This window comes from Lipotes vexillifer, unplaced genomic scaffold (assembly GCF_000442215.2).
Source record: "Lipotes vexillifer unplaced genomic scaffold, Lipotes_vexillifer_v1.1 scaffold363, whole genome shotgun sequence".
Classification (NCBI taxonomy): domain Eukaryota; kingdom Metazoa; phylum Chordata; class Mammalia; order Artiodactyla; family Lipotidae; genus Lipotes; species Lipotes vexillifer.
In genome coordinates this window covers 1,944,748-1,969,163 of record NW_006799724.1, presented here as the reverse complement: position 1 = coordinate 1,969,163, position 24,416 = coordinate 1,944,748, and the positions used below count along the sequence as shown (strand labels likewise).

Below are 24,416 nucleotides of genomic sequence, written 5' to 3'. Positions count from 1 at the left end.
GGAAAGAGAGAGGGGAGTGGGTGGAGACATGGTTCCTGCCCTCATGTCTCTTACCTTCTAGAAAGAGAGTCAGACATTGAACAACTAATCAATTAATTAAAAGTAGAACATCTACTAGGGAGAACGAATGGAGTCTATAAGAACTTTAAAAGGGCAAATTAACCTAGTGCCAAAGATAACAGAAACCCTTTACACAATCCCACTCACTTTCTCACTCTCTCCTCTCCCTCTCCTCCATTCCATCCCCTCCCCCATCCCTCCTCTCTCAGACACACATGCACACACCCTTGTGTGCACACAGGTGCATACACAGGCACACATAGCTATGATGTGATCAGGCACCTCTTTGTCTTCCTTTCAAAGAGACAATTTTTGAGCTATAAATACTAAAGATACTATTCATTCTGGCTTTTAGGCCAACAGGCTGCAACCCTGGCAAAACCATGCCAAAATTCCTACTCTGAGTTAGGATGCAGTCAGGTCTAGATGAAAAAAGGAATGTTTCAACTGATTACATCTTCAAATATTTCCTAGTTATTTGAGTTTATGGTTGTGCTTATCCTTCTTGATACTTAATTAGAATGTACAGGCCTCAGATATGAGCTTGCAGGAGACAGACAGTGTTCAAAATGAAAATGACAGCTTTCCATTGGCTTATGTGCTGTTCTATAGCAGCTCAGTGTCAGGTGTTGAAGTTAAGCTAAACTACATAAAAACAAAAGATGTAAAGGCTAAAGTTGAAAAATTAAAACTTAGAGTCTACATATACTGAACTTTGGCTATTCAGTTATAAAGTCAAATTGGAAAAAAGCATAATAAAAACAAGGAACATAATTTTGGACAAAGCATTAAGCTGGGCAGATTTTAAAACTTTTCAATTAAGTTATATAACTACAAAATATTTGTGGTAGATAAAAATGAGAAAATACAGGTATACAGATAAAAATACAGCCATATTTAATAACCAAAACACTTTCCATAAAATGACTATATCAAAGTATTTAACCAATTCTTTATTATTGGGCATTTATACTTTTGCCTAATCTTTATTAACACAAATGTTTCGATGAACACCTTTATATATGCATTTCTGCACACCTCTCATTATTTTCTTACAATAAATTCTTAGAAGTGGAATTTCTTAGCTGGGCAGTATTCAGATGTTTAAAATCAGAATTAAAGCAATAGCCAACTTCAGAAAAAAGAAATCATAAGTAACACAGTAACAGTGGGGGACTTTCACACTCCACTTTCATCAATGGACAGTTCATCCAGAGAGAAAATCAATAAGGAAACACAGGCTTTAAATGACACATTAAACCAGAAAGACTTAATTGATATTTATAGGACTTTCCATCCAAAAGCAGCAGAATACACATTCTTCTTAAGTGCATATGGAACATTCTGCAGGATAGACAATATGTGGGGCCACAAAGTGAGCCTTGCTAAATTTAAGAAAATTGAAACCATATCAAGCATCTTTTCCAACTATAACTCTATGAGATTAGAAATTGACTACAAGAAAAAAAATTATGAAAACCACAAGCAAGTAGAGGCTAAAAAATATGTTACTAAAGGACCAAGGGATCACTGAAGAAATCAAAGAGGAAATCAAAAAATACCTAGAGACAGATATTGGAGATTGGTTCAAGATGGCGGAGTGGAAGGATGTGCTCTCAACTCCCTCTTGCGAGAGCACCGGAATCACAACTTACTGCTGAACAGTCATCAACAAGAAGATACTAGAACTCACCAAAAAAGATACCCCACATCGAAAGACAAAGGAGAAGCTGCAATGAGATGGTAGGAGTGGCACAATCACAATAAAATCAAATCCCATAGCCGCTGGGTGGGTGACTCACAAACTGGAGAACAATTAAACCACAGAAGTCCACCAACTGGAGTGAAGTTTCTGAGCCCCATAGCAGGCTTCCCAACCTGGGGGTCTGGCAACAGGAGGAGGAATTCCCAGAGAATCAGACTTTGAAGGTTAGTGGGATTTGATTGCAGGACTTTGACAGGACTTGGGTAAACAGAGACTCCACTCTTGGAGGGCACACACAAAGCAGTGTGTACATCAGGACCCAGAGGAAGGAGCAGTGACCCCATAGGAGACTGAACCAGACCTACCTGCTAGTGTTGGAGGGTCTCCTGTAAAGGTGGGGGGGGGGGTGTCTGTGGCTCACCACAGGGACAAGGACACTGGCAGCAGAAGTTTGGGGAAGTACTCCTTGGTGTGAGCCCTCCCAGAGTCCACCATGAGCCCCACCAAAGAGCCAGGTAGACTCCAGAGCTGGGTCACCTCAGGCCAAACAACCAACAGGGAGGGAAGCCAGCCCCACCCATCAGCAGACAAGTGGATTAAAGTTCTACTGAGCTCTGCCCAACAGAGCAACACCCAGCTCTACCCACCACCAGTCCCTCCCATCAGGAAGCTTGCACAAGCCTCTTATCCACCAGAGGGCAGACAGCAGAAGCAAGAAGAACTACAATCCTGCAGCCTGTGGAACGAAAACCACATTCACAGAAAGACAGACAAAATGAAAAGGCAGAGGACTATGTACTAGATGAAGTAAAAAGATAAAACCCCAGAAAAACAACTAAATGGAGATAGGCAACCTTTCAGAAAAAGAATTCAGAATAATGATAGTGAAGATGATCCAGGACCTCAGAAAAAGAATGGAGGCAAAGATCCAGAAGATGCAAGAAATGTTTAATGAAGACCTAGAAGAATGAAAGAACAAACACCTAGAAGAATTAAAGAACAAACAGATGAACAATACAATAATTGAAATGAAAAATACACTAGAAGGAATCAACAGCAGAATAACTGGGGCAGAAGAACGGATAAGTGACCTGGAAGACAGAATGGTGTAATTCACTGCCAGAGAATGGAATAAAGGAAAAAGAATGAAAAGAAATGAAGATAGCCTAAGAGACCTCTGGGACAACATTAAATGCAACAGCATTCACATTATAGGGGTCCCAGAAGGAGAAGAGAGAAAAAGGACCAGAGAAGACATTTGAAGAGATTAAAGTTGAAAATTTCCCTAACATGGGGAAGAAAATAGCCACCCAAGTCCAGGAAGTGCAGAGAGTATCAGGCAGGATAAACCCAAGGAGAAATACATCAAGAAACATATTGATCAAACTGACAAAAATTAAAGACAAAAGCTATTAAAAGCAACAAGGGAAAAATGACAAATAAAATACAAGGGAACTCCCATAAGGTTAACAGCTGATTTCTCAGCACAAACTCTACAAGCCAGAAGGGCATGTCATGATATATTTAAAGTGATGAAAGGGAAGAACCTAAACCAAGATTACTCTACCCGGCAAGGATCTCATTCAGATTCCATGGAGAAATCAAAAGCTTTACAGACAAGCAAAAGCTAAGAAAATTCAGCTGCACCAAACCAGCTCTACAACAAATACTAAAGGAACTTCTCTAAGTGGGAAACATAAGAGAAGAAAAGGACCTAAAATAACAAAGCCAAAACAATTAAGAAAATGGTAATAGGAACATACATATCAATAATTACCTGAAAAGTGAATGGATTAAATGCTCCAAACAAAAGACACAGGCTCACTGAATGGATACAAAAACAAGACCCATATATATGCTGTTTACAAGAGACCCACTTCAGACCTAGGGACACATACAAACTGAAAATAAGGGGATGGAAAAAGATATTCCATGCAAATGTAAATCAAAAGAAAGCTGGAGTAGCAAAACTCATATCAGGTAAAACAGACTTTAAAATAAAGTCTGTTACAAGATACAAGGAAGGACATTACATAATGATTAAGGGATCAATCCAAGAAGATATAACAATTATACATATATATGCACCCAACATAGGATCACCTCAATACATAAGGCAAATGCTAACAGCTATAAAAGAGGAAATTGACAGTAACACAATAACAGTGAGGGACTTTGACACCTCACTTACACCAATGGACAGATAATCCAGACAGAGAATTAATAAGGATAACAAGTTTTAAATGACACACTAGACCAGATAGATTGAATTGATATTTACAGGACATTCCATCCAAAAACAGCAGATTACACTTTCTGCTCAAGTTCACACGGAACATTCTCCAGGACAGATCACATTTTGGGTCACAAATCAAGCCTCGGTAAATTTAAGAAAATTGAAACCATATCAAGCACCTTTTCCAACCACAACACTATGAGATTAGAAATCTTTTATGGGGAAAAAAAATGTAAAAAACACAAACACATGGAGGATAAACAATACGTTACTAAATAAGCAAGAGATCACTGAAGAAGTCAAAAAATACCTAGAGAAAATGACAATGAAAACATGATGATCCAAAACCTATGGAATGCAGCAAAAGCAGTTCTAAGAAGGAAGTTTATAGCAATACAATCCTACCTCAAGAAACAAAAGTCTCAAATAAACAATCTAACCTTACACCTATTGGAAAGTAGAGAAAAAAGAACAAAGAAAACCCAAAGTTTGTGGAAAGAATTCATAAAGACCAGAGCAGAAATAAATGAAATAGAAAAAAAGAAAACAGTAGCAAGATCAATAAAACTAAAAGTTGGTCCTTTGAGAAGATAAACAAAATTGGTGAACCTTTAGCCAAACCCATCAAGTAAAAGAGGGAGAGGACTCAAATCAATAACATTAGAAATGAAAAAGGACAAGTTACAACAGATATTGCAGAAATACAAAGCATCATAAGAGACTACTACAAGCAACTCTATGCCAATAAAATGGACAACCTGGAAGAAATGGACAAACTCTTAGAAAGGTATAACCTTCCAAGACTGAACCAGGAAGAAATAGAAAATATGAACAGACCAATCACAAGTCATGGAATTGAAACTGTGATTAAAAATCTTCCAACAAACAAAAGCCCAGGACCAGATGGCTTCACAGGCCAATTCTATCAAACATTTAGAGAAGAGCTAAAACCAATCCTTCTCAAACTCTTCCAGAAAACTGCAGAGGAAAGAAAATTCCCAAACTCATTCTACAAGGCCACCATCACCCTGATATGAAAAGCAGACAAAGGTATCACAAAAAAAGAAAATTACAGACCAATATCACTGATGAATATAGATCCAAAAATCCTCAACAAAATACTAACAAACAGAATCCAACAACACATTAAAAGGATCATACACCATGATCAAGTTGGATTTATCCCAGGGATGCAAGGATTCTTCAATACATGCACAACAATGTAATACGCCATATTAAAAATCGAAGAATAAAAACCATATGATCATCTCAATAGATGCAGAAAAAGCTTCTGAAAAACTCAACACCCATTTATGATAAAAACTCTCCATATAGTGGGCATAGAGGGAATCTACCTCAACATAATAAAGGCCATATACAACAAACCCACAGGAAACATCATTCTCAATGGTGAAAAGCTGACATCATTCCCTCTAAGGTCAGGAACAAGACAAGGATGTCCACTCTTGCCACTATTATTCAACATAGTTTTGGAAGTCCTAGCCATGGCAATCAGAGAAGAAAAAGAAATAAAAGGAATACAAATTGGAAAAGAAGTAGTAAAACTGTCACTCTTTGCAGATGACATGATACTATACATAGATAATCCTAAAGATGCCACCAGAAAACTACTAGAGCTAATCAATGAATTTGGTAAAGCTTCAGGATACAAAATTAATGCACAGAAATCTCTTGCATTCCTATACACTAACAACAAAAGATCAGAAAAATAAATTAAGGAAGCAATCCCATTCACCATTGCAACAAAAATAATAAAATACCTAGGAATAAACCTACCTAAGGAGGTAAAAGACGTGTACTCAGAAAACTATAAGATACTGAGGAAAGAAATCAAAGATGACACAGATGGTGAGAGATATACCATGTTCTTGGATTAGAAGAATATTGTGAAAATGACTATACTACAAAAAGCAATCTACAGATTCAACGCAATCCCTGTCAAAGTACCAATGGCATTTTTTATAGAACTAGAACAAAAAATCTTAAAATTTGTGTGGAGACACAAAAGACCCCAAATAGCCAAAGTGGTCTTGAGGGGAAAAAATGGAGCTGAAGGAATCAGACTCCCTGACTTCAGACAATACTACAAAGCTACAGTAATCAAGACAGAATGGTACTGGCACAATAACAGAAATATAGATCTGGAACAGGATAGAAAGCCCACAGATAAACCCATGTATCTATGGTCACCTAATCTATGACAAAGGAGGTAAGGATATACATGGAAAAGAAAGTCTCTTCAATAAGTGGTGCTGGTAAAACTGGACAGCTACATGTAAAAGAATAAAATTAGAAAACTCCCTAACACCATTCACAAAAATAAACTCAAAATGGATTAAAGACCTAAATGTAAGATGGGACATTATAAAACTCTTAGAGTAAAACATAGAAAGAACACTCTTTGATAAATCACAGCAAGATCTTTTTTGACCCACCTCCTAGAGTAATGGAAATAAAAGCAAAAATAAACAAATGGGACCTAATGCATCTTAAAAGCTTTTGCAAAGCAAAGGAAACTATAAACAAGATGAAAAGACAATCCTCAGAATGGGAGAAATTATTTGCAAATGAATCAATGGACAAAGGATTAATCTCCAAAATATATAAACAGCTCATGCAGCTCAATATTAAAAAAACACATAACCCGATGAAAAAATGGGCAGAAGATCTAAACAGACATTTCTCCAAAGAAGACATACAGATCGCCAAGAGGCACATGAAAAGACGTTCAACATTTTTGCTAATTATTAAAGAAATGCAAATCAAAACTACAATCCAGTACCACCTATACTGGTCAGAATGGCCATCACCAAAAAGTCTACAAACAGGGAATTCCCTAGTTTTCCAGTGGTTAGGAGTCTGTGGTTCCACTGCAGGGCACCTGGGTTTGATCCCTGGTTGGGGAACTAGAATCCCACAAGCTGTGCAGTGCAGCCAAAGAAAAATGTCTACAAACAATAAATGCTGGAGAGGGTGTGGAAAAAAGGGAACCCTCCTACACTGTTGGTGGGAATATAAACTGGTACAACCACTATGGAGAACAATGGAGGTTCCTTAAAAAACTAAAAATACAACTACCATATGATCTAGCAATCCCACTCCTGGATATGTATCCAGAGAAAACCATACTTCAAAAAGATACATGCACCCCAATGTTCACTGCAGCACTATTTACAGTAGCCAAGACATAGAAGCAACCTAAATGTCCATTGACAGAGGAATGGATAAAGAAGATGTGGTACATATATACAGTGGGATAGTACTCGGCCACAAAAAAGAATGAAATAATGCCACAACATGGATCAACCTAGAGATTATCATACCAAGTGAAGTAAGTCAGACAAAGACAGATATATGATATCACTTATATGTGGAGTCTAAAAAATGATAGAAGCGAACTTATTTACAGAACAGAAACAGACTCACAGGCTTTGAATACAAACTTCTGGTTACCAAAGGGGAAATGGGGCAGGAGGGATAAATTCAGAGTTTGGGATTAACATATACACACTACTATATATAAAATAGATACTTAACAGGACCTACTGTATAGGACTACTCAATATTCTATAATAATCTATATGGGAAAAAAATCTGAAAATTTCTAGTCTTTCCTGGATCTCAGTTATTGATTTTTTTTAAAAAAAGGCAATGGTGTTGGGTCTAAAATGATAGTCTCTAAAGTTGAGAAAGCCATATATAGACATCAACAGAAATAGGCTGCCACCAGTTTGAGGAATAAAAATCCCTCAGGCTCCCCAAATTTCTTCTCCAGAGACTTGCAAGTTCCATCATTAGAGATTATTATTTTGGATTATATGGCAAATACACTTTAGGTTAGGAATGACTAATTAAAAATTTTAAAAGTAAAACTAATCTTATCTGTCCTTAGGAAACCAGTAATCTCAAAAGGTTTAAGGAATGGTAAATGTTTCAAAGGGGAGAAAGGCAAAGAGACAAGTCCAGATCCTGGAAAGCTACCTGAAAAGGAGAAGACATGGTTGAATATACTTGAAAGTGGTATGAAGACTGAATATAGGGTAAGTGTAGAACCACAGTGGGGTAAGGAAATAAGGAAAAGGAAGAACATTGTCTACTTTACAATTTAAGCTTAGTGAGGAAAATTTGCAAAAGACAAACGTTTCACTAAATCTAAGTAGAAGTACAAGAATGGAGGATCCCATGTAATTATTTGCTTTTTAATATGACCCACGTACTTATTAGAATATGAATTTATCATTATACATTAATTTTCTTAGATACTTACGTATTTGAGAAAACAGAAGAAGGGAAAATACCCTGGACTGTGGCAGGAGCCCGAGGTCCTATTTACCAGAAAAAGAAAATAATCAGTTTGCATCCTTCCCCAACAACTTGCAAAATGATAATATCCTCTAATAGTTCTTTATTCTCTGTTGTCACGGTCTTGTTTAAAAGCCTCCAGAGACTCTCGACAATGAAGTCTAAATTTCTTTGCAAAGCATAAAATATACCATACAATCTGATGTTCTTATCTACCTCTCTAGTGTCTTCTCTGGCTAGTCTTCCATGTGTATTCTATGGATCAGAAGCGCAAAATAACTTATTTCCTAAATGTATCACCTTTTCCACGCCTCTGGGCCCTTGTTTTTGTCATTTCCTCTGTCTGGAGCACCCTATGCCCTCTTTTTTTTTTTTTTTTTTTTGCGGTACACGGGCCTCTCACTGTTGTGGCCTCTCCGGTTGCGGAGCACAGGCTCCGGATGCGCAGGCTCAGCGGCCATGGCTCACGGGCCCAGCCGCTCCGCGGCATGTGGGATCTTCCCAGACTGGGGCATGAACCCGTGTCCCCTGCATCGGCAGGCGGACTCTCAACCACTGCGCCACCAGGGAAGGCCCCTATGCCCTCTTTTAACTTATCTTTTAGGTCTCAGTCAGCTTGTGTTAACTCTTCTAGAAAGCCTTCCTTGAAACTAAGTAAATATTCTTCTCTAGTGGTCCTAAAGCATTCTACCCATTTCTATTACAAAACTCATTATGCTATACTGTAATTAAAGGTTTACTCTTCTGTCTCCCTGATTATGATGTAAATTTACCACTATATCTCCAGCATTTATTTTTTGAGAATACTACATAATTAATATGTTTCCTCAACATTTATTCATTGATTTGTTGGCCATTAATCTCTTCCCACTCAAACATCATCTCACTTGCTTTGTATGTAATCTAGCTAGATTTCATTACTGGATTTTAGTAAAGATTCTGGATACAGATGATACAGAAAGTTTTTATGCACAACACCTCCACACTGGATTTGGTGTTTGTTAATTATGCAAATACACAAATGAATAAAAATTGTAGACAAAAAGAATGTCCTGGTTACAGAAAGTAGTGTTAGTAATTAGAGACTGTTCAGTCAAGTTTAAGTGGTAACTCTTGTTTCTCCCAATACATGAGTAACCAATAGGTACCAGTAATGTGTAAAGAAGTCTTACTTAAATCCTATGTACCTTTTTGACTTTGTTTGTGTAGATATGTTTTTTTGTGTGTGTTCAGATTTGGAGAAGCAGTACCTGAAATTAAGAATTCATAGACCTGACAAATTAAGTGTGAAGATAATATAATTTTAAAAGCAAAATAAAAAACAATCTCTTCTGTGGTTTCATTAATATGCTGGAGTAAATATTCTAAAAATATTTTCCTAGAGTTCTATATAAAATATTAAAACAATCCTCTTAAAAACAGCTAAGGTTTCAAGGAGGTAAGAGAAATCTTTGAGAGTAAAAAATTGGGGGGAACACCCATATGGTATTGTAAGCAAATGATGAAGCTGATGCCTTCCCTGTACCCACTGGCCATAACTGCAAACTTAATGGATAACCAGGGGATTTAAAACCATATATCAGGCTCAAACCAGATGGGAAATAAAACCTTAGAGCTTGTGAAAATATACTTTATCCCACAAAACTACACCCTTGGTGAAAGAGCTGTCTTAAAAAAATCATGCCACAGAGGTAGCAGCACAAACAAATTATGCCTTGGCATCAGCTGTGGATAGAGGAAGAACAGCAGAAAAGAAAAATATCTCTGAAGAATTCATAACCATATATTATCTCTTACGTGACTTTGAGGTTCAAATTCACTGTATGGTCCCTAAAACTCCAAATGAGAAATTTAAAATGAACCTGTTTTTATTGCTCTCCCAGATGCCTAGCAGTAGCATATGAAGAAAACTTAACAGCTTTATTGAAGTATAATTGATATTTGCAAAACTGTACATATTTAACATGTTCAGTTTGAGTTTCTACATAGTAATACATCCTATCAAAGTATGGAATTCTGTCAAAAATGATGCATTTCTGTCAAAAACAAGCTAACATATAACAACACATCCCTGCCACTCACACATAGACAAATATGAAGAAACAAACCAACATGCCAGTTATCAGGAAAAAACAACATTAAAATTAGACCACAAATATTTCAGATATTGGAAATATCAAATATAGAATATAAAATATGTGCATTTTATGTGTTTAAATAAATAAAGTAGTAATTGGAAATCACAGGAATGGAAACTATCAAAAAGTCCAATCAAATCTGAATAATAATGAGACTTTTTATAATATATATTATATATATATGTTTAATCAAACAAATTTAAAAGTGCATTAAATTTATATAATAGTAAAATAGATACAACTGAAGAGAGAATTGGTGAAATGGAAGACAACCTCAAAGAAATTAACCAGAATGCAACAGAGAGAAAATCCTACAATAATTACTAGTAAATATAATCTAGAAATGTATACTAGATGATGAATAAATATGATTTAATCAAGGAATGAACGATTGTTCTGAGAATAAAAAGTGATCATCTCAACAAGAGATGCACTAAAAAGTCAACATTCACTGATAAACCTTAGCAAATTAGAAGTAGAAGGGCATTTTCTTAACCTGGCATCTACCAAAATGTTACAGTGGGCATCATATTTAATGGTGAATAATTTTAAAATATTTTAAATCAGAAAGAAGACAAAAAGCCCACTTTCATCATTTTATTCACCATTTCTCTGAAGGCCCTAGAAATGGGAAGAGTACAAGAAATAATTTAAAAATATTAAGATTTCAAATAAAGTAACTAATCTGTCATTATTTACCGGTAATATGTTTATATTAAAAAACAAAAGAATCAACAAATAAGGAATAAGAATTAGAGAATTTGAAAAGGTTGCTGGACACACATAAAAATATATATAAATATATAAATATAAAAAATATATAAAAATCAATCACATTTCTATACATTAGTAACAAGTAGTTAGAGAATATACCATTTTTAATAGCAATAGCAATAGTACCTAACAAATCTCACAAAAGATGTGTAAGATGTTTCTGGCAAAAACACTAAACTTAAAGAAATGAAATTTCCATAAAATGGAGTGATAGACCATTTATGCTGATAGGGAGAATCAGTATTGTAAAGATATCTGTTCTCCCCTTATTAATTTATAGTTTCAATGCAGTTTCAGTCAACACCTCAGCTGTGTGTGTTTTCGTGTGTTTCTGAGACTGGTAGGTCAATTTAAAATTTATATGGAGGAAGATAGATTTAGCCAAGGCACTCCCAGAAAAGTAGAACAAAGTGGTAAAAGTGGTAGCAGATGGGAGCTGGTGGATAAGATGTCTTCTTACTGATGTCAAGACATTGTGAATCATCAACAGTGTGATACTAGTGCAATGACAAAGTGATCTTTTGGAACAGAACAGAGAAATAAGAAACAGATCCACACATATATGGTATCTGCATATTAGCAAGCTGGCATTCCAGATAAGTGGGTGAGGACAGATCTTTCAAAAGAATAGTTCTCAGGCAGAGTCAATAGCAATTGCTGGTATACCCACGGTTAAGCTGGGACTGAGAGCAGTACCAACAACAGTGTACTTTGTGAGCCCACGCAATAGGTGAAAGGGGACACAACAGAGCACACTCACAGGTGAACAGCTCCAGAGGTGGAATACTCAGTGGCTTCTCTCCCCATGGGAGTGCTCCAGTCCCACCTACCTCACATCATAGACCAGAAACACAGCTAAGAAACAGATCTGGGGGCCTCTATGTGAACAACTAGGGAGCAGACCCTGCCCCTCTCAGGGCAGTGACAACCACAGAGCAAAGGGGAGGCCCCACTCAATATCCAGGGCAGGCTATAGTCAGCACAACACCAGTCAAACCCTCTATCAAAGGGAAAGGGCATACACTGAGAAAAGAGGTGGCAGTCATCCATACTAAAAACAGCCCTTGCACCAAAAAAAACCCCCAAAAAACCCATTAAACCCAAGCAGGCTACATAGGGATGTTCCCACATAAAAATAGCCCTCCAAACTCCAAGACAGTCTGAGGGTCTGGCATCGGGAGGAAGAACCTCCAGAGAATTTAGCCTTGAAGCCCAGCAGGGCTTGAGTGCAGGTGCTCCACTCTTGGAGGGTGCACACAAGGTTTCATGTGCACTGGGACTAGGCATGAAGCAGCACCTCCATAGGAACCTGGGCTAGATCTACCTAGGGGTCTTGGAGGGTCTCCTGGGGAGGTGGGGGTTGGTTGGCTGAACCTCACTGTGTGGGCAAGGGGACTGGTAGCAGAGGCCCCAGAGAGTATTAATTGGCATGAGCTCTCTTGGAGGTCCCCATTTTGGCACCAAGAACCAACCCTACCCAACAGCCTGTAGGCTCCAGTGCTGGAATGCCTCAGGCCAAACAACCAGCAAGACAGGAACACAGCCCTACCCATCAGCAGACAGGCTGCCTAAAGTTGTACTAAGCTCACAGACACCCCAAAACACACCCCGGACATGGCCCTGCCCACCAGAGGGACAACACCCAGCTCCACCCACCAGAGGGCAGGCACCTGTCCCCCCCACCAGGAAGCCTGGACCAACTTCACCCACCAAGGGGCAGATACCAGAAGAGGAAGTATGATCCTGCAGCCCATGGAAAGGAGACCACAAACACAGTAACTTATATAGAATGAGATGACAGAAATATGTTGCAGAAGGAGCAAGATAAAAACCTACAAGACCAAATAAATGGAGAGGAGATAGGAAATCTACCTGAAAAAGAATTCAGAGTAATGATAGTAAAGATGATCTAAAATCTCAGAAAAAGAATGGAGGATCAGATCGAGATGATACAAGAAAGGTTTAACAAAGACCTAGAAAAACTAAAGAACAAACAATCAGAAATGAATACAATAACTGAAATGAAAAATACACTAGAAGGAATCGATAGGAGAATAAATGAGGAAGAAGAATGGATAAGTGAGCTAGAAGATAGAATGGTGGAAATCACTGCTGTTGAACAGAATAAAGAAAAACGAATGAAAAGAAATGAGGACAGTCTCAGAGACCTCTGGGACAACATTAAACACACCAACATTTGAATTATAGTGGTGCCAGAAGAAGAGAAAGAGAAAGGGCCTGAGAAAATATTTGAAGAGATTAGAGTAGAAAACTTCCCTAACATGGGAAAGGAAATAGTCACCCAAGTCCAGGAAGCACAGAGAGTCCCATACAGTATAAACCCAAGAAGGAACATGCTCAGACACAAATTAATCAAATGAACAAAAATTAATACAAAGAAAAAATATTTAAAGCAACAAGGGAAAATCAACAAACAACATACAAGGGAATCCCCAATGGTTATCAGCTGATTTTTTAGCGGAAACTCTGCAGGCCAGAATGGAGTGGCAGGATATGTTTAAAGTGATGAAAGGGAAAAACCTACAGCCAAGAATACTCTACCCAGCAAGGCTCTCATTCAGATTCGATGGAGAAATCAAAAGCTTTACAGACAAGCAATGGCTAAGAGAATTCAGCATCACCAAACCAGCTTTACAACAAATGCTAAAGGAACTTCTCTAGGCAGGTGAGGTTTAAAAAAAAAAAAAAAAAAAAAAAAAAAGGCCACAACTAGGAACAAGAAAATCACACATTGGAAAGTGCACTGGTAAAAGCAAACCTACAGTAAAAGTAGGAAATCATCCATACACAAATATGATATCAAAACCAGCAAACATGAGGAGAGTACAAATACAGGAAATGGGAATTACATTTGAAATTGAGAGACCAGCAACTTAAAACAAACTTGTATATATATAGACTGCTACATCAAAACCTCATGGGAAATGCAAACCAAAAAATAGATACACACACAAAAAAGAAAAAGCAACCCAAACACAACACTAAAGATGGTCATCAAACCACAAGAGAACAAAAGAGGAAGGGATGAAAAAAGACCTACAAAAACAAATTCAAAACAATTAAGAAAATGGTAATAGGAACATACATATCAATAATTACCTAAAATGTAAATGGATTAAATGCTCCAACCAATAGACACAGAATGGCTGAATAGATACAAAACAAGACCTGTGTATATGCTGTCTATAAGAGACCAACTTCAGACCTGGGACACACACAGACTGAAAGTGAGGGGATGGAAAAAGCTATTCCATGCAAATGGAAATCAAAGAAAGCTGCAGTAGCAATACTCATATCAGACAAAATAGACTTTAAAATAAGAGACAAGGAAGGACACTACATAATGATCAAGGGATCATTCCAAGAAGAAGATATAACAATTATAAATATATATGCACCCAACATAGGAGTACCAATATATAAAGCAAATGCTAATGGCCATAAAAAGGGAAATCAAAAGTAACACAATAATAGTGGGGGACTTTAAGACCCCACTTACACTAATAGCAGATCATCAAGACAGAAAATTAATAAGGAAACACAAGCCTTAAATGACACATTAGACAAGATAGACTTGATATTTATAGAACATTCCATCTGAAACCAGCAGAATACACTTTCTTCTCAAGTGCACATGGAACATTCTCCAGGATAGATCATATCTTGGGTCACAAATCAAGCCTTGAAAATTTAAGAAAATTGAAGTCATATCAAGCATCTTTTCTGACCACAACGGTATGAGTTTAGAAATCAATTACAGGAAAAAAAAACCTATAAAAAACACAAACACATGGAGGCTAAACAATATGTTACTAAACAACCAATGGATCACTGAAGAAATCAAAGAGGAAATCAAATAATACCTAGAGACAAATGACAACAAAAGAAAGAGAATCCAAAACCTATGGGATACAGCAAAGGGAGTTCTATGATGGAAGTTTATAGCAACACAATCTTATCTCAGAAAACAAGAAAAATCTCAAACAACCTAACCTTACACCTAAAGCAACTAGAGAAACAAGAATAAACAAAGCCCAAAGTTAGTAGAAGGAAAAGAAATCATAAAAATCAGAGCAGAAATAAATGAAATGGAGATAAAGAAAACAGCAGCAAAGATCAATGAAATTAAAAACTAGTTCTTTTGGAACAACAAAACTGATAAACCTTTAGCTATACTCATCAAGAAAAAAAGGGAGAGGGCTCCAATCAATAAAATTAGAAATGAAAAAAGGAAGTTACAACTGACACCACAGGAATACAAAGGATCATAACAGACTATTACAAGCAACCACACACAAATAAAATGGACAACCTAGAAGAAACAAATTCTTAGAAAGGTCCAACCTTCCAATACTGAACCAGGAAGAAATAGAATATATGAACAGACCAATCACAAATACTGAAATTGAAACTATGATTAAAAAACTTGCGGGCTTCCCTGGTGGCGCAGTGCTTGAGAGTCCGCCTGCCGATGCAGGAGACGCGGGTTCGTGCCCCGTTTCGGGAGGATCCCACATGCCGCGGAGCGGCTGGGCCCGTGAGCCATGGCCGCTGGGCCTGCGCGTCCGGAGCCTGTGCTCCGCAAATGGGAGAGGCCACAACAGTGAGAGGCCCGACAAACGCAAGGAAAAAAAAAAAAAAAAAAAAACTTGCAGCGAACACAAGTCCAGGAACAGATAGCTTCACAGGGGAATTCTGTAAAACATTTAGAGAAGAGTTAACACCTACCTTCGGGATCTCTTCAAAAAATTGCATAGGAAGGGAAGGAATACTTTCCAAGCTCATTGTATGAGGCCACCATCACTCTGATACCAAAACCAGACAAAGATGTCACACACACAAAAAATTACAGGCCAGTATCACCTATGAACATGGATGCAAAAATCCTCAACAAAATACTAGCCAACCAAATCCAACAACACATCAAAAGGATCATACACCATGATCAAGTGGGATTTATCTCAGGGATGCAAGGATTCTTCAATATATGCAAACCAATCAATGTGATACACTGTATTAACAAATTGAAGAATAAAAACCATACGATCATCTCAATAGATGAAGAAAAAGCTTCTGACAAATTTCAACACCGATTTATGACAAAAACTCTCCATAAAGTGGGCATAGAGGGAAACTACTTCAACATAATAAAGGTCATATACAACAAACCCACAGCAAACATCATTCTCAATGGCAAAAACTGAAAGCATTTCCTCTAAGGTCAGGAACAAGACAAGGATGTCCACTCTTGCCACTACTATTCAACATAGTTTTGGAAGTCCTAGCCACACAATCAGTGAAGAAAATGAAATAAAAGGAATCCAGACTGGAAAAGAAGAAGTAAAACTGTCACTGTTTGCAGATAACATGACATTATACATAGAAAACCCTAAAGATGCTACCAGAAAAGTACTAGAGCTTATCAATGAATTCTGTAAAGTTGCACGATACATAATACACAGAAATCTCTTGCATTTCTATACACTAATAATGAAAGATCAGAAAGATAAATTAAGGAAACAATCCCATTTACCATCACATCAAGACAAATAAAATACCTAGGAATAAACTTACCTGAGGAGGCAAATGCTTGTACTCAGAATAAGTACTGAGTATAAGGTACTGACAAAAGAAACCAAAGATGACACAAACAGATGGAGAGTTATACCATGTTCCTGGATTGGAAGAATCAATATTGTGAAAATAACTGTACTACCCAAAGCAATCTACAGATTCAATGCAATCCCTATCAAATTACCAATGACATTTTTGACAAAATTAGAACAAAAATTTTTACAATTTGTATGGAAACAAGAAAGACCCCAAATAGCCAAAGCAATCTTGAGAAAGAAAGATGGAGCTGGAGTAATCACACTCCCTGACATCAGGCTATACTGCAAAGCCACAGTAATCAAAATAATATGGTACTGGCACAAAAAAAGAAATATAGATCAGTGGAACAGGATAGAAAGCCCAGAAATAAACCCACGCTCCTGTGGTCACCTAACCTATGGCAAAGGAGGCAAGAATATACAATGGAGAAAAGACAGTCTTTTCAATAAGTGGTGCTGTGAAACCGTAAACAAAATGAAATGACAACCTACAGAATGGGAGAAAATATCTGCAAATGATGCAACCAACAAGGGGTTAATATCCAAAATATACAGACAACTCTTGCAGCTCAGTATCAAAAACACAAACAACCCAATCAAAAAATGGGCATAAGATCTAAATAGACATTTCTTCAAAGAAAACATGTCAATGGCCAAATAGCACATGGAAATATGCTCAACCTCACTAATTATTAGAGGAATGCAAATCAAAACTACAAGGAGATATCACCTCACACTGGTATGAGTGCCCATCATCAAAAAATCTGCAAACAATAAATGCTGGAGAGGAGGTGGAGAAAAGGGAACCCTCTTGCACTGTTGATGGGATGTAAACTGGTACAGCCACTATGGAGAACAGTATGGATATTCCTTAAAAAACTACAAACAGATTTATCATATGATCCAGCAATCCCACTCCTGGGCATATATCTGGGGAAAACCATAGTTCAAAAAGATACACGTACCCTAGTGTTCACTGCAGCACTATTTACAACAGTCAGGACATGGAAACAACATAAATGTCCATCAACAGAGGAATGGATAAAGAAGATGTGGTACACATATACAATGGAATATTCTTAGCCATAAAAAAGAACTAATGTCATTTGCAGCAACAGGTATGGACCTAGAGATTGTCATACTGAGTGAAGTCAGACAGAGAAAGACAAATATCATATGATATCACTTATATGTGGGATCTAAAAAAAAAAAAGGTACAAATGATCCTATTTACAAAACAAAAATAGTCACAGATGTAGAAAACAAACTTGTGATTACTATGGGGTGAAGGGGGGGAAGGGATAAACTGAGAGACTTGGATTGACATATACACATTATATATATACACAGTGTGTGTGTATATATATATGGATAACTATATATATATATATATATATATATAATAGATAAAGACATACTGTATATGACAGGGAACTCTACTCAGTACTCTGTAATGTATAATGGCCTATATGGGAAAAGAATCTAAAAAAGAGTGGATATATGTATATGTATAACTGACTCACTCTGCTGTACACCTGAAACTAACACAGTATTTTAAATCAACTATACTCTAGTAAAAATTTAAAAAGAAAAAAAAGTTCTCAGGCAAACAGTTATTCATGTGGGGAGGAAGGCAAGGGAGATAACAGTTTTACACTGAGAGGACCTGAAGGGGAGCTCTACTGGTAGACTGGTTTTGCTGTAGGTTCTTAAGGTAAGAAAGGGCTACAAATTATACCTGAGGGCAGGTACAGGAATTTTCTCTTTACAGAGGGTTATTTATGATTCTATTCATCCTGTTCCCCTTATGCAGAAATAATTGTGATTTCCTCTACTTGCTGATTTCCTGCTAATACCTAGGCCTAACAGCTAAGGTCATTAAAAAAAGTATGACCAAGTAGAGAAAATTAAAAACTCACTTAAGAGGAACCCAGCAATCATAGGGCTAAGAACTACATGTGACACTGTCAAAAGCAAAACTGGGGGCTTCCCTGGTGGCGCAGTGGTTGGGAGTCCGCCTGCCGATGCAGGGGAGGCGGGTTCGTGCCCCGGTCTGGGAGGATCCCACATGCCGCGGAGCGGCTGCGCCCGTGAGCCATGGCCGCTGGGCCTGTGCGTCCGGAGCCTGTGCTCCGCGATGGGAGAGGCCGCAAGAGTGAGAGGCCCGCGTACTAAAAAAAAAAAAAGCAAAACTGATGAAAGACTCAAGCTATGCCCATTCACTGTATATTGCCTATGGCTGATTTCCAGCTACAGTAGCAGAGTTGAATAGTTGCAATAGAGACTTCATGGCTGGCCAACACATGAATTAAAACCTTAGGTCTCTCAAATAAAGAATAGACATTTTTTTTGGTATATCTGTGGAACATTAAAAAATATCAATACATATTTGGCGACGAAGAAAACTTCAATGAAGAGAGATTTAAAGGCTATATTTTCTGATACTAATTCAAAGAAATTAAAAATGTTACCAATATTATTTATTAGAAACTTAAAAATATACACAGATATCTGTTTTGAAAGAGGATTTAAGAGGGGAAGTAAAATCTATGTGTAAACCAGTAAAAAACAGAACAATTTACATCAAAATCTACAGTTGTGAGCTACACTCACAGGAAAATGTTTAGCATAGAGGGTATTATTATTAGACTAGAATAAAAAAACAAAACAAAATTCCACAGTTTTAGAAGACAGAGTTAACAGCTTGGCTGGGAATGCTCTGTCCTTATCTCTATGGAAAAATGGATGTTTGACTTTGACTTTATTAAATTTACTTTTTGCTTATTTATTTTTCACATTAAATTACAATTGATTTACAATATTTCCTTAGCCTCAGGTGTATAGTAATAGTATAGTAATTCAGTTATATATATATTTCCAGATTATATTATAGATTACAAAATACTGAATTTAATTCTTCATGCTATATAGTAAATCCTTGTTGCTTATGTATTTTATGTATAGTAGTTTGTATCTGTTAATCCCATACTCCTTTCATTTGTCTCTCCTTCCCTCCCTTCTCCCCTTTGGAAACCATATATTTGTTTTCTATCTCTGTGTGACTGTTGTAGTTTTGTATATAGAAGTGATTCTGCTGTATCCCATAGATTTTGTATGGTTGTGAGTTCATTTTTGTTTATCTTGAGGTATTTTCTGATGTCTTCTTTGATTTCATCATTGACCTATTGGTTTTTTAGTATCATGTTGTTTAGTCTCCATTAGTGTTCATTCTTTTCCCATTTTTCTTTCTGTGGTTGATTTCTGTTTTCATACTATTATGGTCAGAAAAGATGCGTGAAATAATATCTATCCTCTCAAATTTGCTGGAGCTTGTTTAGTTACCTTAGTATGTTGTCTATTCTAGAGCTTTCCACGCATGCTTGAGAAGAATGTGTAGTCTTTTTTTTTTGGATGTAGTATCCTGTAGATGTCAATTAAGTCAAACTTGTCTACTGTGTCAACGTAGGACCTCTGTTGCATTACTGATTTTCTGAGAAGAAAAATATCTGAAATAAACACCTTAGCTTTAACAGCTCAAGGAACTAATTAAAGAAGGACAAACTAAGCCCAAAGATAACAGATGGAAGGTAATAACAAAGATCAGAGTGGAAATAAATGAAATAGAGCCTAAAAAGAAAATAGGAAAGATTAATAAAAATAAGTACTTTTTAAAAAAGATTAACAAAATAGACAAACCTTTAGCTTGACTTAACAGGAAAAAAAAGGGGGAAAGCCTCAAAATTAGAAATGAAAAAGTAGACACTACAGTTGATACCACATAAAGTCAAAGGATAATAAAAAAACTACCATGAATAATTATATCCCAACAAATTAGATAAGCTAGAAGAAATGGATAAATTCTTATAAACATCCAACCTACCAAGATGGAATTATAAAGAATTTGACTATCTGACAGACCTATTACTAATAAGCAGATTGAATCAGTAATCAAAAACCTTCCACACAGGGAACTATATTCAATATCCTATGATAAACCATAATGGAAAATAATATAAAAAAAGAACGTATATATGTGTATAACTGAGTCACTCTGCTGTACAGAAGAGAGTGGCACAACACTGTAAATCAAGTATAGTTCAATGAAAAAAATTAAAACCTTCCAGCAAAGAAAAGTCCAGGACCAGATGGTTTCACTGGTGAACTGACCAAACATTTAAAGATGATGAATTAATACAAATCCTTATCAAACTCTTCCAAAAAATCCCCCCCAAAAACTCCAAACCCAGGAGATGAGGGATCAGTTCCAAATTCATTATACAAGGCCAGCATTACTGAGATATCAAAGCCAGACAAGGACACTACAGGGAAAAAAAAAAAAAAAAGCTATAGGCCAATATCCCTGATGAACATAGATGCAAAAATTCAAAACAAAATATTAGCAAACCAATTCAGGAGTACATTAAAAGAATCATATGCCAGGATCGAGTGGGATTTATCCCTGTGATGCAAGAATGGCTCAACATATGCAAGTGGTTAACTGTAATACACCACATTAACAAAATGAAGGATAAAAATCATATGATCATCTCTAGATGCATAAAAAGTATTTGACAAAGTTTAGCACCATTTCATGATAGAAATTCTCAATAAATTGGGCATAGAATGAACGTTTCTCAACATAATAAAGACCACACAAGTCCCCAGCTAATATCGTATTCAGTGGTGAAAAGCTGAAAACTTTTGCTCTAGGTCAGGAACAAGACAAGGATGCCAACTCTTGCCACTTTTATTCACACAGTACTGGAAGTCCTAGCCAGAGCAATTAGGCAAGAAAAAAAAATAAAATATAACTAAATCAGAAAGAAAGAAGTAATATTATCTGTATTTGCAGATGACATGATATCATAAAGAGAAAACCCTAAAGAATGCACCAAAAAAACTGTAGGAGCTAATAATCAAATTCAGTAAAGACAAAGCATACAAAAATCAGTATATAAAAGTCAGTTATGTGTCTGTACACTAATAACAAACTATCAGAAAAAGAAATTAACAAAATAATTCCATTTAGATAGCATCAAAAATAATAATATATTTAGGAATAAATTTAACAAAGGAGGTGAAAAACCTGTACACTGAAAACTATAGGGCATTGATGGAAGAAACTGAAGATACGAATAAATGGACAGATATGCCTTAACATGGATGGGAAGAATTAATATTGTTAAAATGTCCAAATAGGATCTACTGATTTAATGCAGTCTATATCAAAATTCCAATGGTATCTTTCACAGAAATAGAACAGTCCTAGAATGTATATCAAACCATAATAGATCCTGAATAGCCAAAGCAATCTTGAGAAAGAAGAACAAAGCTAGAGGCATCACACTTCTTGTTTTTAAACTATATTACAGAGCTACAGTAATCAAAACAGCATAGTACTGACACAGAGGTAGATGGGGCAGAGTAGAGAGCCCAGAAGTAAACCTATGCATATATGTATATGTGTATATATACATTCAATTAACTTATAACAAAGGAGTCAGGAATATGCAATGCAGAAAGCATAGTGTTTTTAAAAAAGAGTGTTGGGAAAACTGGACAACTGCATGCAAAAGAATGAAACTGGAGCCCTACTTTATACAGTACACAAAATTAAACTCAGAATAGATTAAAAACTTGAACGTAAGATCTGAAATTATAAAACTCTTGGAAGAAAACTAAGCCACCGACATTGGTCTTGGCAATGATTTTTTGGATTTGACAGCAAAACAAAGAAAATGAAAGCAAAAATAAATGGGATCACTTCAACTAAAAAGCTTTTGCACAGCAAAGAAAACCATAAACAAAATGAACAGACAATCCATGGAATGGGACAGAATAGTTGCAAACATCATATCTGATACATGGTTAACAACCAAAATACACAAGGATACAATTCAATAGCAAGAACCCCATAATACCCAATTAAAAAATGGGCAGAGACTGAAATGATATTTTCCAATTTAAACTTACAAATGGCCAACAGGTATGTGAAAAGGTGCTCAACATTAATAATCATCAAGAAAATGCAAATCAAAACTACAATAAGATATACATCCTAATAGGTGTGAGGTGATATAGAAAAGACAAGAGATAAATTCTGGTGAGGATGTGGGTTAAAGGGTACACATATACACTGTTGGTGGGAATGTAAAATAGTGCAGCCATTATGGAAAACAGTACGGAGGTTCCTCAGGAAATTAAAGATAGTACTACCATATGATCCAGCAACTCCACTTCCAGGTCTATACACACAAAAAATGAAATCGTTATCTTAAAAGAGATATCTGTACTACCATGGTCATTGCAGCATTATTCACAATAACCAAGGTATGGAAACAATGTCAGCATCTGTTGATGAATGAATGCATAAAGAAAATATATTTTCTGAACACACATACACACACACACTCACCATCTGGGAAAACATGGATGAAGCTGGAGGGCAATATTATGCTAGCTGAAATAAGTCTCACAGAGACACAAATACTGCCAAATTACACTTTTATGTGGCATCTTAAAAAAAATGTTGAACTCATAGAAACAGAGAGTAGAATGGTGGTTGCCAGGGGCTGGGATAAGAAGCAAATAGGGAGAAGCTGGTAAAAGGGTAAACCTTTTATATATAAGATGAACAAAGTCTGAGGATCTAATGTATAACATAGTGTCTGTAGTTGATTATACTGTACTGCATAATTGAAATCTGCTAACGGAATAGATCTTGTTTTCCCACAAAAAAATCAAAGAAATATCTTAACATTGGCTAGGAAAAGATTTCTTACACAGGACACAGAAATAACTCATCAAAAATAAATGGTAATTTGAATGATAATAACCTATTCTTCAAAAGCCTTAATAAAAGAGAGAAAAGGCATATAATGTGAGAATATATTACACCGTTATATACAACAAAGGATTCATTATGCAGAATATTAAAAAAAACCCTACTAACAAACTAGTAAGAAGCAGAGGCACAATCTCACAGAAAAATAGGTACGGGGCTTAAGCAGAACCTTCACAAAATGAGATATCCAAGTAGCCAATAAAGATATGAAAATTCATTACTATTACGAGAAATGTTAATTAAAACCTCAATAACATAACAATCTACTGGAATGGCTAAAGACTATAATACCAAAGTGTTCAGATGGCTGGATATGAAATCACAAGAAATCTCATTAGCTGCTGGTAAAACTTTAAATTGGTGAGACCCCTTCAGGAAACTCTTGAGCATTATCTACTAGTGTATATACATATCCAATGGCTAAGCAGTTTTATTCTTAGATATATATCCATAGAACACACTCACACACAAATGTGCTAGAAAGTTCATAAATTATTACTCATAACAGTTAATATCTGGAAAATCCATATATCCATAAACAGTAGAATAAATTGTATGTTCATAAAGTGGAATACTATATAACAATTAAAATGAATTACAATGACACACAAAAATAGTATGAAACTCAGAAACATAATATTGAGAGAGGCGGGCTTCCCTGGTGGTGCAGTGGTTGAGAGTCCACCTGCCGATGCAGGGGACA

At 36.4% G+C, this 24,416-nt stretch overlaps 1 protein-coding gene across 1 annotated transcript in view; it reads right to left on the bottom strand.

Annotated features, from left to right (window-relative positions):
• Positions 1 to 24,416, bottom strand: part of LOC103077447 (fibrous sheath-interacting protein 2) — a 121,628-nt gene that overhangs the window by 56,034 nt on the left and 41,178 nt on the right. Inside the window, 1 exon segment of the mRNA XM_082931527.1 lies at positions 8,290 to 8,347. Coding sequence (XP_082787653.1) covers positions 8,290 to 8,347 — 58 coding nt within the window.